Source organism: Cetorhinus maximus, chromosome 21 (genome assembly GCF_964194155.1).
Source record: "Cetorhinus maximus chromosome 21, sCetMax3.hap1.1, whole genome shotgun sequence".
Taxonomy (NCBI): domain Eukaryota; kingdom Metazoa; phylum Chordata; class Chondrichthyes; order Lamniformes; family Cetorhinidae; genus Cetorhinus; species Cetorhinus maximus.
The window spans coordinates 11,719,311-11,734,240 of NC_135899.1; the positions used below are offsets into that span (position 1 = coordinate 11,719,311).

The window sequence follows — 14,930 nt, forward strand, 5'->3', positions numbered from 1 at the left end:
TAGCCAATGCATCCACTATCTCCACTAGCACTTCCTTTAAGACCCTGGGATGTAGGTCATCAGGTCCTGGGGACTTGTCACCCTTTAATCCCAATAGTTTGCTCACTACTTTTTCTCTAGTGATGGTGATTGTTCTAAGTTCCTCCTTCTCCATATGCTCTGCACTACCTGCTACTATTGGGGTGGTACTAGTGTCCTCCACTGTGAAAACGGAGGCAAAATATTGATTAAGCGTCACTGCCATTTCTGAGTTCCTCACTATTAACTCCCCAGTCTCGTCCTCCAAGGGACCAACATTCACTTTAGCTACTCTCTTTCCTTTTATATACTTGTAGAAGCTTTTGCTGTCAGCTTTTACATTTTGCACGAGTTTTCTTTCATAATTTACCTTTGCTCTTTTTATTATTTTTTCAGTAACCCTTTGTTGATCAGTAAAAGTTTCCCAATCCTCCAGCCTGCCACTCACCTTTGCAATTTGGTATGACTTAGTTTTTGCCTTTAAGTTATCTTTAACTTCCTTGCTTAGCCATGGATGCTTTTCCCCCCTCTTACCATCTGTCCTCATCATTGGGATATATTTTACTTGGGAGGAATTGAATATCTCCTTAAATATCTGCCACTGTTCATCAACTATCCTACCTTGTAGTCTTCCTGCCCAGTCCACTAGGGACAAATCTGCCCTCATACCTATATGGTTACCTTTGTTTAACTCCAGAACACTAGTGTGGGACTCAAGTTTCTCGCTGTCAAACTGAACTTGAAATTCCATCATGCTATGATCACTCTTCCCTAGAGGGCGCTTTACTATGAGATTAATTAATCCCATCTCATTACACAAAACCACATCCAGAATAGCCTGCTCCCTGGTTGGTTTCACAACATATTGCTCCAAGAAACAATCTCTAATACACTCAATGAACTCTCCCTCAAGGCTACCCGTGCCAATTTGATTAGTCCAGTCTATATGCATATTAAAATCACTCATGATTATTGCCGTGCCGTTCTTACATGCTCCCAGTATTTTCTGGCTTATACTGTGCCCTACTGCTAAACTACTGTTTGGGGACCTATAGATTACTCCCACCAGGGACTTCTTTCCCTTGCTATTTCTTATTTCTACCCAGACTGACTCTACGTCTTGCTCTCCAGTGCCTATATCATTCCTCACTATAGCACTGATCTCTTCCTTTACTAACAAAGCTACACCACATCCTTCTCTTTCCTGCCTATCCTTCCGAAACACTGAGTACCCTTGGATATTCAACTCCCAAACCTGCTCTCTCTGTAAGCACGTCTCAGTAATCGCCACCAAATCATACCAATTTATCTCTATTTGCGCTGTTAACTCATTACTTTTATTCCGAATGCTACGTGCATTCAGATACAAAGCTTTTAAGTTTGCCCTATTGTCAATTTTTCCTACTCTTATATGATTCTATGGTGCAAGAAAGCGTTCACACACTCTGTCCCTTCCTTTCACTTTTTGATAGCAATCTGCCTCGTCACTAACCTGCACTCTTACCCTCTCCTTTAACTTTGATTTTTTTATATTTCCATGTAACTGAACCCTACCCCCCACTATTTAGTTTAAAGCCCTATCGAAGGTTTAATTTGTGGATTTAGACTTGGTTGGCAGACAGAAAACAGAGAAGGGGAATAAACAGGTCATTCTCAGGCTAGCAGGCTGTTATTAGTGGTGAACTACAAGGATCACAGATGTTCACAATCTATGTAAATGATTTGGATGTGGGGGCCAAATGTAATATTTCCAGACTGCTAAATTTGCATTGGGCGTAGTTTTGGCCTCCTTATCTAAGGAAGGATATACTTGCCATAGAAGGAGTGTATCGGAGGTTCACCCGACTAATCCCTGGGTTGGGGGGATTATCACATGAGGAGAGATTGAAGAAACTGTGCCTGTATTCTCTAGAATTTCAAAGTATGACAAATGATCCCATTGAAACTGACAAAACTCTTACAGGGTGTGCCAGGGTAGGTGGAGCTAGGATGTTCCCCCTATCTGGTGAGCCTAGAAAAAGTGAACGCAGTCCCACGAAAGGGGGCAGGGTGCTTAAGACGAGGAGGAAGAAGAGAAGGAATTTCTTCACTCAGAAGGTGGTGAATCTTTGGAATTCTCTACCCCAGAGGGCTGTGGAGGCTCAAGTCATTGAGCATGTTCATGACAGAAACCGATAGATTTCTGGATACCAATGACATCAACGGATGTTGGGATAGTGGGGGGTGGGGATGGAATAGAGGTAGATGATCAGTCATGATCGTTTGAATGGCGGAGCACGATTGACTGACCGAATGGCCTCCTCCTGCCCCTATTTCCTATGTTCCTATTTCTCATGTCACAGTTTTCTGAAGCAAGTTGGAAAAGATTTGTGGTGGCAATTTCCGGTTTGCTCAATAGGTAGTTAAGGGGGCTCCTGAATCCCACATTGGGTGATGATCTTGTATAACGTTGTTTATTTATTATTATAGTGAGGGCAGTTATGTTGTATTATAAGGAGGGCAATCAGGGATGGGCCATAAATGCTGGCCTAGCCAGCGACACCCACATCCCATGAATGAATAAAAGCAATATTTACACAATGGCACATTCATTTGTAGAAAATAGGACAAATCCTTTTGATAGTAAAAGTTCTCTTATAAAGTAATGCCCCGACGAATTTCTGGTGAGAGTTTGAATACTCATGACTCACAAATGAACAGGACATTTTGGCGCACAACCAATGCTAACATGATTGCAGTGTAGATTACTCCCGAATCCCGGTTTCAAGCTGCACCTCAAAACTTAATGTAGGCTATCTGCTTGTTGCAAATTATAAAATCACAGGCTGATTCACTGCGACCGACACCCCCATCTGCGCATGTGCAGAAAGGCTTGCAGCAAAAATAAACCCATTTCATAAACCATCGTTGCACAACTTCCACTGAAATAGGAACAAGGATGCTCGTGATTTTTGCTTCTGATTGTAACTTTAGTTTCAGATTGAGTGCCTGGCTATTTTGGTCATCTCACAAGTATTCTTCGTAAATCGTTGTTTTACCGAAGGCATGAAATTTGCAACGGTTTAAGAGAACCATTTGGAGATTGCAATTTCTACAGGAGTGGCATTGTATTTCGTTATTCTACTTAAATAGTCAAATGTGTATGTACCTTACAATGAGCGGAATGAAGCAGATGATCGCACATTTATCCAAGCCAATTACTTGGAATATCTATAATAGCTCGATAGGATTCAGGTCCCAATTTCATGTGATTTTTAATACAGAGATATATACCCTGTTATCTGCATAAGACACGAACTTCAGTTTCTAATCCTATATCCTTGTTCTTCAAGAAAATGCAGACACGCCTCTTTCAATGCAGTAAAACATTACTCTCCCCGATGTGTTCTACAAGTAAGTTTGTTACAGCATAAACGATGAGGAAATGTACGATATTATAGTTAATGACACACTTTGCTGGCAAGTTAAAGTAAGTCAATTTGTTTTATCATTCTGTTCTTCAGTAAAGCAGCGGTCATGTTCAGAATTCCCCTGCCTAATTATCAACTATTTTTTTTTATTCATTCACGGGATGTGGGCTTCGCTGGCTGGGCCAGCATTTATTGCCCATCTCTAGTTGCCCTTGGGAAGGTGGTGGTGAACTGCCTTCTTGAACAGCTGCAGCCGATGTGCTGTAGGTACACCCACAGTGCTGTTAGGGAGGGAGTTCCAGCATTTTGACCCAGCAACAGTGAAGGAACGGTGATATATTTCCAAGTCAGGATGGTGAGTGTCTTAGAGGAGAACTTCCAGTTGGTGGTGTTCCCATGTGTCTGCTATTCTAATTAGTTAAATAGGCTGAGGGTGGGAGGGGCGGGGGTGGGGGAGGGGAAAGTCATGGACAAATGGAAGGTCAAACTTTCATTTTATTTTCGATGAGATGTGGGCAGCACTGGCAAGGGCAGCATTTCATACCGGCTGGTTAAGCCATTTCAGAGTTAGGAGTAAATCACATTGCTGTGGGTCTGGAGTCACATTTAGGGTAAACCAGGTAAGGATGGCATATTTCCTTCTATAAAGGACATTAGTGAATGAGATGTGTTTTTAAAACAATTGATGCTAGTTTCAAGGTCACCATTGAGGTCATATTTCAAATCCAGGCCTTATTATTATGAAGTTATTTAACGGGTCTCACTTTTTAAAATGCTAGGTTATTTCAGAGGACAGTGAAGAGTCAACCACATTGCTGTCGGTCTGGAGTAACATGTAGACCAGACCGGTAACGATAGCAGATTTGCTTCCCTCTAGGGTATTGGTGAACCACATAGGTTTTAACAACAATGGGTGATGCTTCCGTGGTCGCCATTGCTTCATAATTCCAGATTTAATAATGTCACCAGAGCATTAGCCGCTCTCCGCATTACCAGCCCTGTCGCCTCACCACTAAATCACCACCTTGATTGATATATTTCTGTAAATCGTGTTTTTGTTTAGTAGAATATTAAGTTGTGTTATAAATTAACCCTGACTGGAAGCGCTGAATGCTCATGAGTGTAGAAACACATTTAAACTAAAGTAAATTCATAGTAAATTAAGCCAATTTTAACGAAGAATTCTCGGGTCCGCCGTCTATTGACTCACATTAGCTCTCGGTTTGCCAACAACCCAAGCCTGAAGTTCTTCTCGAACAAAAACAAAAAATGCTGGAGAAACTCAGCAGGTCTGACAGCATCTGTGGAGAGAAAGACAGCGTTAAGGTTACGAGTCCATATGACTCTTCTTCAGAATTTTTTCTCCTTGTCTTTGAATCTGTCCATATCCAAATTTTGCAAGTCCGCCCCTACAGCTGCACATGGTTCCCCTGTATACTAAAAGTAAACTGCCGCGGATTCTAAAGACCTGAACTAAAAAACAAGAAGTGCTAGAAAAACTCGGAAGGCTTCGCAGCATCCGTCCAAAGAGAAGCAGAGTTAACGTTTCAAGTCCAGGGTGACTCTTCTTCAGAACTGTCCCCCTGTTTCTAGTCTCCTCTGCACGTCCCGCGCCCCACCCCGCCTTCAACCCATCATTCTGTAGCCTTGCCTTAAGAATTTCTATCTGGAACCATTCCAGCGCTATTACACCCCTTGAGACCTCTGTTGAAACCTGCCCTTTGTTAAAACTTCACCTCTTGCCAAGAACTTTGGTCAGCCCGCAGATCGTTCTGTGTTTTGTTTGGAGTCCAGCTCACCAAGCCTCTGCAATGCTCCATTGGGCCTGATTCTAAACTCAAGAAGTGCAATTGGCCATCCAATGGGGGCAAAAACCACAATGAGTTACATTTGTGCAGCAGCATAGTAGCAGCAGTAGCCTGATGGTCGGTTCCACTGAAGTTACCAAAACTGAATACTGCAGGCTGTAATGTGTCTCAGTTGAGAGGGCTCTCAGCCCCACCCCCACCCCCAGCCCCTGCCTCAACGCCCCACCCCCCTTGACCTAGCTCAATCAGAAGGCGATGAGGTCAGGTACCACTTGAACACCCAATAAGAGGTGTCAGCTGTGGCTCAGTTCATAGCACCCTCGCCTTTGAATCAGAGGGTTGTGGGTTTATGTCCCACTCCCGGAAAACTAAGAACTGTGATTGTACTTGAAAGAGTTGCAATCTGTGACTGTTGATAACTCGAAAGAGTTTGAACACCCAATAAAGGTTATCACCCCAGAGCAGTAAGGAGAGTGTGCTGCATTGACAGACATGCTATCTCTTGAATGAGATGTAAAACCGAGGCCACGTTTGCACAGTCAGGCACAATTAAGAAATTCCATTACAGTTTTCCAAAGAAGATAAGTTCCCGGTGTCCTTGATAATATTTATTCCTTAATCCACAGCACATTATCTGATCAGTATCACAATGGCTGCTTTTCTTAAATTACAACTGTGAATGCAATTCAGTGGGGACCCCCTGTCGCCATGAAAGGTGCTAAGAAATGTAAGTTTCTTTTTGATCGAAGCTAAACCCCCTGCTTTTCACCCTCGATCATATTCAATTTCATCTCTGCTGTACGGATAAATGTTGCTATTGTAGTAGAGTATAACGCACAATAATAAGCGTTATTTTAATGCAGGCAGTGATAATTTAAGTAATGTTAAATTTTGAAACGTATCAGCAGAAAAGACTAGAGAAAGAAACAAAACCTTACTTGTAGGGTCTTGATGGGAACCTGGTTAACAAAGGGGAAGATAACACTAGGTGAGTAATTGGAGTGCAATGTTCTATCACCCAAAAAACTCACCGCCCAGGTTTACAGCTCATTGCAAAAGCCTGTGAATTATCGCTTCTATTTGCCATTTCTGTCCAGTTAAATAAATATTGAGTTTTCGCATCAACAGCCTGATAGCTGGAAATTATAGAAAACATATAGGGGTAATGTGAAGTGTGGATTGTCCCTTTCATTATCGTGACTGTAACAGAAGTCCTAGAAAAGGACTAACTACAAGGAGGTTATGATCAAGACGCAGGCCATTCGGCCCAGCCAGTTCATGTTAGGTTTTGCCCTTTAGGCCTTTACCCCTAGATTTCCGCAGTTGTTTCCCCCTAACATTTGGCGGACGAATAGTGGGGCCCGGCGGAATATCATCTCCATGTATTTAAAAAGAAAGTCTGCACAGCAGTGAGCGAGCAAATTCGAAATCTATGACTAAACAATGGGGCACCTTTTGAAGAAAGTAAACTGTCGGGTGTAAAGAACTTTCAGTAAAAGCTACGAAGTTGCACATCAATTAAAATTGTCCTTGCAAATCTCTTCTTCCTTATTGCCTTCACAGGCAAAAGCAGAAACATGTTTCCAGATACTATAATTGGTGCCCTGCTGATTTTCGGTGAGTCTTGAACTTATTTTCAATATTTCTTTACATTCGTTAATAGGCATCACTGGCAAGGCCAACATTAAGTGCACACCAATTGCCCATGAGAAGGTAACAGTGAGCCGCCATCTTGACGCGTTCTGATCTTTGTGGTTGAGGTAAACCCATAGTGCTGTTGGGGGCAGAGTCCCAGGATTTAGACCCAGCTTCGTGAGGGAACGGAAATATAGTTCCAAGTCATATAGTCATAGAGGCATAGAGCCACACAGTGCAGAAACAGGCCCTTCGGCCCATCGTGTCCGTGCCCGCCATCAAGGACCTATCTATTCTAATCCCATTTTCCAGAACCTGGCCCATAACCCTGTATGCTATGGCGTTTCAAGTCAGAATGATGTGCAAGTGAGTGGTGAATATGCAGCTGCTTGTTTTATCATGCGCCTGCTGCCCATTTCTCCTGAGCTGGTAGAGGTCGTGGGTAAAGAAGGTGCAGTAGAGGGAGGCTTGGAGAGTTGCTGCAGTGCATCTTGCAGATAGTACGCATTGCTTTTAGTGTGCACCAGTGTAGGGGGACCCAATGTGTATGGTGATCAATGGGATGGTGATGTCTTTTGTCTATGACATCTTTTGGCAATCTCCACCTATCACTGGCCCTCTATCCAGCTCTACCTGTCCCACCCCCTTTAAACCAGCTTATATTTCAGCTCTTTTCTATTTTTCCTTAGCTCTGGTGAAGAGTCATACGGACTCGAAACGTTAACTATCCCTCTCCGCAGATGCTGTCAGACCTGCTGAGTTTTTCCAGGTATTTTTGTTTTTTTTTATTTTCAGCATCCGCAGTTTTTTGCTTTTATCTATGGTGATAAAGCAGATGCTTTTTCCAGGGTGATGCCAAACATCTGAACCCTGTTGGGACTGCAGTCATCTAGGCAAGGAGCGGGTATCCTATCAATGTGCTGACTTGTGCATTGCAGATGTTGAACAGTCAGGAGTCAAGAAGTGGGTTGGATACCACAGAGTTCCCAGACTTTGACCTGCTCTTGTAGCCACAACCTTTATGTGGCTCGCTCAGTTAAATTTCTGGTCAATTGTAACCATCAGGATGTTTTTGTTAGGGGATTCAACGGTAATGTTGCTGAACGTTAAAGAAAGATGGTTAGATTCTCTTTTTTTGGAGATGGGCATTGCCAAGCACTTCTGTGGCGTGAATGTTAATTGTCATTTCTCAGCCCAAGTATGAATATTGGCCAGGCCTTCCTGCATACTGACACGGTTTGCTTTGTTATCAGCTAAGTTTGGATTGGAAACAAATACTGGGCAGTCATCAGCGAACATCCTTTACCGTGAGACCAACAACCACCGCAATCTTGCTTTGAGGTCGACATGGCTCCATACAGTGGAGAGTTACCCCCCTCCCCACACCCCCAACCCCGATTCCCGTTTACTTCAATATCGCCAGGGCTCCCTGTTGTCGCGCTCGGTTAAATACTGACCTGATATCAAGGGCAAATTCTCGCACCTCACCACTGGAAATAAGCTCTTTTGACCATATTTGGACAAAAGTTGCAATGATGTCTAGAGCCAACTGGTCCAGATGAAACCCAAATTGAGCAGTGTGTTGCTGATTCGGCTGCTTGATAACACTGCCAAATGGTGTACCTTTCATCTATTTGCTGATGATTGAGAGTAGAATGTTGGGGCGTTGATTAGTTGGACTGCAATTGTCATTCTTTTCGCGAACAGGTTTCAGGAATACAGCTTCCATAGGGTCGGGTGGATGCCAGTTTTGTGGCTGCACTAGCACAGGTTGGTTCGGGACATGGTTAGATCGGGAGCATAAATCATCAGTACAACAGCCAGCATAAGACCCCATGGCTTTTGCCGCATCTAGTGCTTCCAGCCATTTCATGATATCACGTGGCGTGAATCGAATTGGCTGAAGACTTGCGTTTGTGACGGCGGGGACCTCAGGAGGGGTCTCAGACAGAACAGCCGCTTCACATTTCTGGGCGGAGGTGGTTGCAAACGTTTCAATCCTGCCTTTTGCGCTGACGGGCTGAACTCTCCATCATTTATAATATGAATGGTTGTAGAGCCTCGTCCTGCAGTTTCTTGTGGATTTGGCAGAGCTGCCGAGATTTTATCTGATCCGTTGGTTTTGGATAGCTTATGGCTATTTACACTATGTTGCTTCCGCTATTTAGCTTGCATGTACTCCCTTGTACGACCTTCACCAGATTGGCGCCTCCTCCTTAAGTTTGTCTGATGATATTCTTGGCATGTTCTCCTATAGTCTTCATTGAACGGGTAAAACAGTGCCGGAACTTCTCTGTGAACAACAGCGATCGTTGACGTTTTACAAGCAAATTGGCTCAGCGAGGGTCAAAGGACTCAATATATAACATGCTATTTGGACGAGATCATGGATGGGTGCTTTTCGGAATGGAGAGCTGTGACTAGTGGAGTTCCACAGGGATCAGTGCTGGGACCTTTGCTGTTTGTAGTATACATAAATGATTTGGAGGAAATTGTAACTGGGCTAATTAGTAAGTTTGCAGACGCCACTAACGTTGGAAGAGTTGCAGATAGTGGAAAGGATTGTCAAAGGATACAATGGGATATAGATCGGTTGGAGACTTGGGCGGAGAAATGGCAGCTGGAGTTTAATCCGGACAAATGTGAGGTAATGCATTTTGGGAGGTCTAATACAGGCAGGAATTATACAGTAAATGGCAGAACCCTTAAGTGCATTGACGGGCAAAGGGATCTGGGTGTACAGGTTCACAGGTCACTGAAACTGGCGACGCAGGTGGATAAGGTAGTCAGGAAGGCATATGGCATGCTTGCCTTCATTGGCAGGGGTATTGAGTATAAAAGCTGGGAAGTCATGTTGCAGCTGTATAGAACCATGGTTAGGCCACACTTGGAATATTGCGTGCAATTCTGGTCGCCACATTACCAGAAGGATATGGAGGCGTTGGAGAGGGTGCAAAGGAGGTTTACCAGGATGCTGCTTAGTCTGGAGGTTATTAGCAATGAGGAGAGGTTGGAGAAACTCAGATTGTTCTCACTAGAGCGACGGAGATTGAGGGGCGACTTGAAAGAAGTTTACAAAATTATGAGTGGCTTTTTTCCCAGGGTGGAAGAGTCAATTACTATGGGACATAGATTTAAGGTGAGAGGAGAAAACTATAGAGGAGATGTGCGGGGCAAGTTTTTTTACACAGAGGGTAGTGAGTGTCTGGAATTCGCTGTCAGAGGAGGTGGTGGAAGCAGGTACGATAAGAGGCAGCTTGACAAATACATGAATAAGATGGGAACAGAGGGATACGGACCCCGGAAGTGCAAATTGTTTTAGTTTGACAGGCAATATGATCGGCGCAGGATTGGAAGGCCGAAGGGCCTGTTCCTGTGCTGTACTTTTCTTTGTTCTTTGTTCTTTGTTCTTTGAACGGGTAAAGCAGTGCCGGAACTTCTCTGTGAACAACTGCGAACCTTGACGTTTTACAAGCAAATTGGCTCAGCGAGGGTCAAAGGACACAATATATAACTTGCTATTTGGACGAGAACACGGATGTGATGCTGTTCCCGCGACATTGCTGTTCTGTGTTAAAGTCTGCAAGCGAAGAATGTACTAGTGACCGCAAAAAGGTTGGTGGTAGGACATTCGATAGCCATGTTGCCATTGAAATGTAGAGGAGGTAGCTGGGGATTCGCCCTTTGCATTCGCCATTAGCCGCATCTGAGTTATTTGCAAGTTGTCAGGACAGGTAGATTGAAATGCGGGGTAGATTTGTCTAACGAGAGTAATTGGCGTCTCTGTCTTTCAGCTGTTGCTGCTGCCGATATCAAAGTAACTCAAAGCCCACGGGTTATCGAAATAACAGAAGGAGGGGAGTTTCAACTCCTCTGCACACTTACTGAACTTAAAGCGGAAACAGTGCTTGCCGTCAAGTGGTACAAGGAAGTATTGGGTTGTGAAATCTGTAAAGTTATGAACAAATCTGGAGAGTTTATTGGTAGAGTCTTGGAGGAAAATCAAAGCTCTTTAAGATGGTTTCAAATTACAGTCATGGACGCAAGACAGAATGATTCTGGGATATATTATTGTGAAATAGATTCAATTCAGTTTGGCAAAGGAAACGGAACGGGCACTCGGGTAACAGTAAAAGGTACGTTTCTATTGTGCTAACACCTGTCCTTCTTTGCATTTATTCTTTTCGATAAAACTCCCAACTACTTACCCCTCCAACATCCACTCGATAACTCTCAGATAAGGGTTATAAAGAGGGTTTATAAATTTCGCATCCCTGGAAAGTAATGCGCATTCTGTGGCTAAATAATCTGCTTAATATGTATTCCATTAAAACTTAAATTTCACACTTAATTCTTTAATAACCAGGAACATATGATTAAATGTGTAAATTGATTTTTTAGATTTGAATCTATTTGACATTTTGGATTCTGGATTTTCGGAGCGGATTACCCATTTTTACACACTTCCTAGAATTTACCCTGTATTTATATTTTGGCTTAGGTAAATTAACTCTCATTCAGTTTGTTCCTCTCGTGAATTTCAATTCGGGGAGGTCATCCGCAAAAACAACAATAGGTTCGACATGCATGCCGATGACAGTTCAATCTCACCATTATTTCCTTGGGTCTTACCATTGTTTCCAATTCTTCAAACCAGGTCAACAGCAATTTCCTGCATTTAAACATTGGTAAGACTGAAGCCATCACCTTCGGCCACACCCCCCCCCCCACCTCCCCCCCCCCCCCCCCACCCCACCCACCCCCCCCCTCCCCACCACACCCCCCTTCATGCCCACTGGCGGTAATTGCCTTAAACTGAGCAAGACATTTCGCAGCAGTGGTGCCTTGTTTGACACCGGCTTGGTCTTCCAACTAGACATTCGCACCATCACCATGATTGAATATTTCCACCTCCCTTATATCCCTCGGCTCGAAATCTACCTTAGTAGCTCTGCTACTGCAATCCTCGCCCATACCTTCGTTATCTCTGAGTTTAACTATACCGACTCATTTCATCTTTCATTCTACATAATCCTGTGTTCATCCAAAAAAAAACTCTCCAGTTCATAGCTTAACTCCCTCACAATCTCATTCACTAATCACTCATGTGCTTGCTAACCTTCATTGGCGCTCTGTCCGATAATGCCTCTATTTAAAAACCCTCATCCCTGTATTCAAGTTCTACCAAGGCTCTCCTTCTCCTTATCAATACTAACCCCTCTAACCCTACAGCCCTCTGCTATTGCTGCCCTCCTGCAACACTGGCATCCTGATTTTAATTGTTCCATATTGGCGGTCGTGCCTTCATCTGCCAATGTCCCAGGATCCGGAATTCCCTCCGTCAACATCTCCACCTTTCTCTCTTTTCTCATAAGTCACTTGTTAGAACCTCATCACAGAATTACAGCCCTTTTACGAAACAGTCCACAGTTGCTCCCAGCTTCCAATGCTCCCCTATCCCAAAGTAACTTCGAATGCCCATATCTAGGCGACAAGAAACGTCTCTTCCGCCAGTGACCGTCTCCCTGCTTTATCCAGCTGCACTATCTCCAAGTAGCCTCTTCACCTTGCTGACCACACAGAACTGCCGTCTGTCTGTGATATCCAATGATTTGAAGGGGAGCCTTTAAACTGGTCTCAAAATGGCTTCTCTGCCCCTTTTCCCTTGGGAACATGAAACATATTAGCCTGCAACTAGTTAGAAATGATAACTAGCTATTGTTGGCGTCAAGTCCCTTTCACCTTAGAGCCAAATGGACGGTACAGAACACAACGGTTTACAACCTGGTGCCTTCAATACCTTTCTGGGACTTTGGGGGACTCAGAGTCCAATCATTGTTAACTCAGAGATATTGTCTCCAAGCGTAAATACCTTGCACCTTATACTCATTAAAACAACCTAAGCCTTCATTTGAACTCTAACAATCAAACCACAAAGGCCTAATTTCAGGCAGACTGCAGAATGGGTCACATAGCCCCATCATTTAGGTGACGTTTAAAGCTACAATCCCAAAATATATTAATCTTATAAAGCTCATAATTTCAATAGCCTTTCTTCACCAGAAGTAAACATTGCTCAATGCTTTGGATTGTCACATACTAAAAGGTTGGCTAAGCGATTGAGAAATAAGATAGAAAATCAACGCTAGAATCCAAGACGAAGAAGAAGAACTCAGACGAATCATTAGTACAAAGTTAGATGTCTAGAATACCACTCGGAATGCGCAGGTATCTAATCGGAACAATCTGTCTGCCCGACTGCACAAGGGAATAAGTAATGCACTTGGTGATTATTGCGATGCACTACTGGAGTGAACTAAATAAAGTGATTGCTGAATTGAGCTGTTTCGTTCTCCATAGGTGTGATGCAATTCGGTGTCAGCGGACATTCGCTGCATTGGCAGCTGATGGTGATGGGAGTGAAATTTGCAGTGTTTGTCGTTATTATCATGATAACAACTTTTCTCGTATGTTTCTGCGAATCTCGAAGTTCTCCTATGGCATTCAGTTCAGGGCGAGAGGAAGCTGATCCAGCCGGCTCGTGTTCCATGGTAAAACGGTAAACTAAGCCGATTGGCATTTTGGACAGCATGTATTGGCCGCTCATTATTCAGTGAAATCATGTGTGGAATGATTCCAGTTGTTAAATGCAAACTCAAAAATAATGCATAGTATGTCGTAAAGTCACTTGTGTTCCGGTAAGTTTAGATGTCCCCAGTTATCTTCTTGCGCTTTTATATTGGAGCGTTTTACTATTAAAACATTGCATTCGGTGATATTGTAGTAATCAAACTCGTTCATTGAAAGCTGCAGTTATTGTAAATTTGGTGTGTCCCAGGTTCCCACTTTGAATAGTTTTAACTATTAAGTACTAAAACAGCAAAACTGACGTCAACACGTGCTAAGATATTTACACCGTATCGTCTTTTATTCTAGCGGAGACAGGAACCGGTGACAAGAGGCGTGTAACATCAATGGCCTAAGAAACAGAAAACCACCGTGAACGCACAAGTAGAGCAGTTATCACTATAAGCGATCTTTTACTGAGTTGCATCTTTCATAACCCTTAAAAATAAATGTGTTACATAATTTGCATGCATGCACCTCTGCAGTTCAAACTGCTATTCTACTGCACAGCATGGTGAAGGTGTCTGCTTCATGGGGAAACAATTTAATGGCAAATGCTTCCCTGAAACTCGAATCACGGTCACACGTCTGATACGGAAAATTTTAATTTTACGCCCTGTAATCGTTTTTGGCCGTTACTCTCTCCCTCTGATGATTTTGACCTTTGAAGAGGACGCTGCTGACAAACCCCTCCAACGTAAGGGAAATGTTGTGTCAATAACACAAAGGCGCGCATGCGCACAACAATCAGCAGCTTCAATCCCAGCTAAGCAAGAAGTAAGTAGCCGATATTGACTTCAACAATATTGTAAAAGCCTGATCCTGACAGATATTATGAGGTACAAGCGTTTCTGAGCAAATCTATGTTAAAGTTAAAGATTTCTAGTCTTAGGCAAAGGCTGAAAACTCAGTGAATTCATTCTGGCAATGTATCAACTATGAACATTAAATAAAATGCCGTTTTATGTAGAACGTTCATTTATATTCTGCAAATTAAGTAGATCTGCATTTTGCAACGTATTGTAGTTTATTTGCCTGCTGAAATTATTATAATAGCGAAATTATTTTATTGCTTTTGCTTACTATTATTCTTTTTAAATATTTCTTTGCAACCAGGTTACGAATTATTCTTACTTAGTTAAGTTCTCGTCATCACAAATTGGAATATGCTGGCATTTATCCATCCATCTATCTGTCAATCTATCGACATTTTCAAAATCAATTAAATAAACAATGTGGTTGCGAAGAAGTTTGAATCAATGAATGTCTCAGTTGCACATCATCTTCTGACAATGTTTGCATTTGTTCCTGGGACGTGGCCAACGCCGGCGAATTTGCATCTTTCTTGCAACCCGAGTTCACCCGAGGGCATTATATGAAATATGAGTTATTTTTTGTTGCTACTCAAGTAGGGTCCGCGCCACACCGAGGC

General features: G+C 43.0%; 1 protein-coding gene and 1 long non-coding RNA gene across 4 annotated transcripts in view; both read left to right on the forward strand.

Moving 5' to 3' along the window:
* Positions 1 to 3,349: 3,349 nt before the first annotated feature.
* Positions 3,350 to 14,930, forward strand: part of LOC144695678 (uncharacterized) — a 36,798-nt gene continuing 25,217 nt past the window's right edge. For 2 of the 3 annotated variants that reach the window (XM_078566611.1, XM_078566612.1), the window contains exons 1-4: positions 3,350 to 3,487; positions 5,863 to 5,963; positions 6,800 to 6,853; positions 10,666 to 11,007. In XM_078566611.1, coding sequence (XP_078422737.1) covers positions 5,945 to 5,963; positions 6,800 to 6,853; positions 10,666 to 11,007 — 415 coding nt within the window. In that variant the 5' untranslated portion in view covers positions 3,350 to 3,487; positions 5,863 to 5,944. The remainder of the gene's footprint in view (positions 3,488 to 5,862; positions 5,964 to 6,799; positions 6,854 to 10,665; positions 11,008 to 14,930) is intronic. The other variant, XM_078566615.1, reaches the window with a different exon arrangement.
* On the forward strand, positions 12,974 to 14,747 carry LOC144695679 (uncharacterized). The gene is made up of 2 exons (XR_013579990.1): positions 12,974 to 13,099; positions 13,232 to 14,747. It is a non-coding gene; the product is annotated as an uncharacterized LOC144695679 (long non-coding RNA).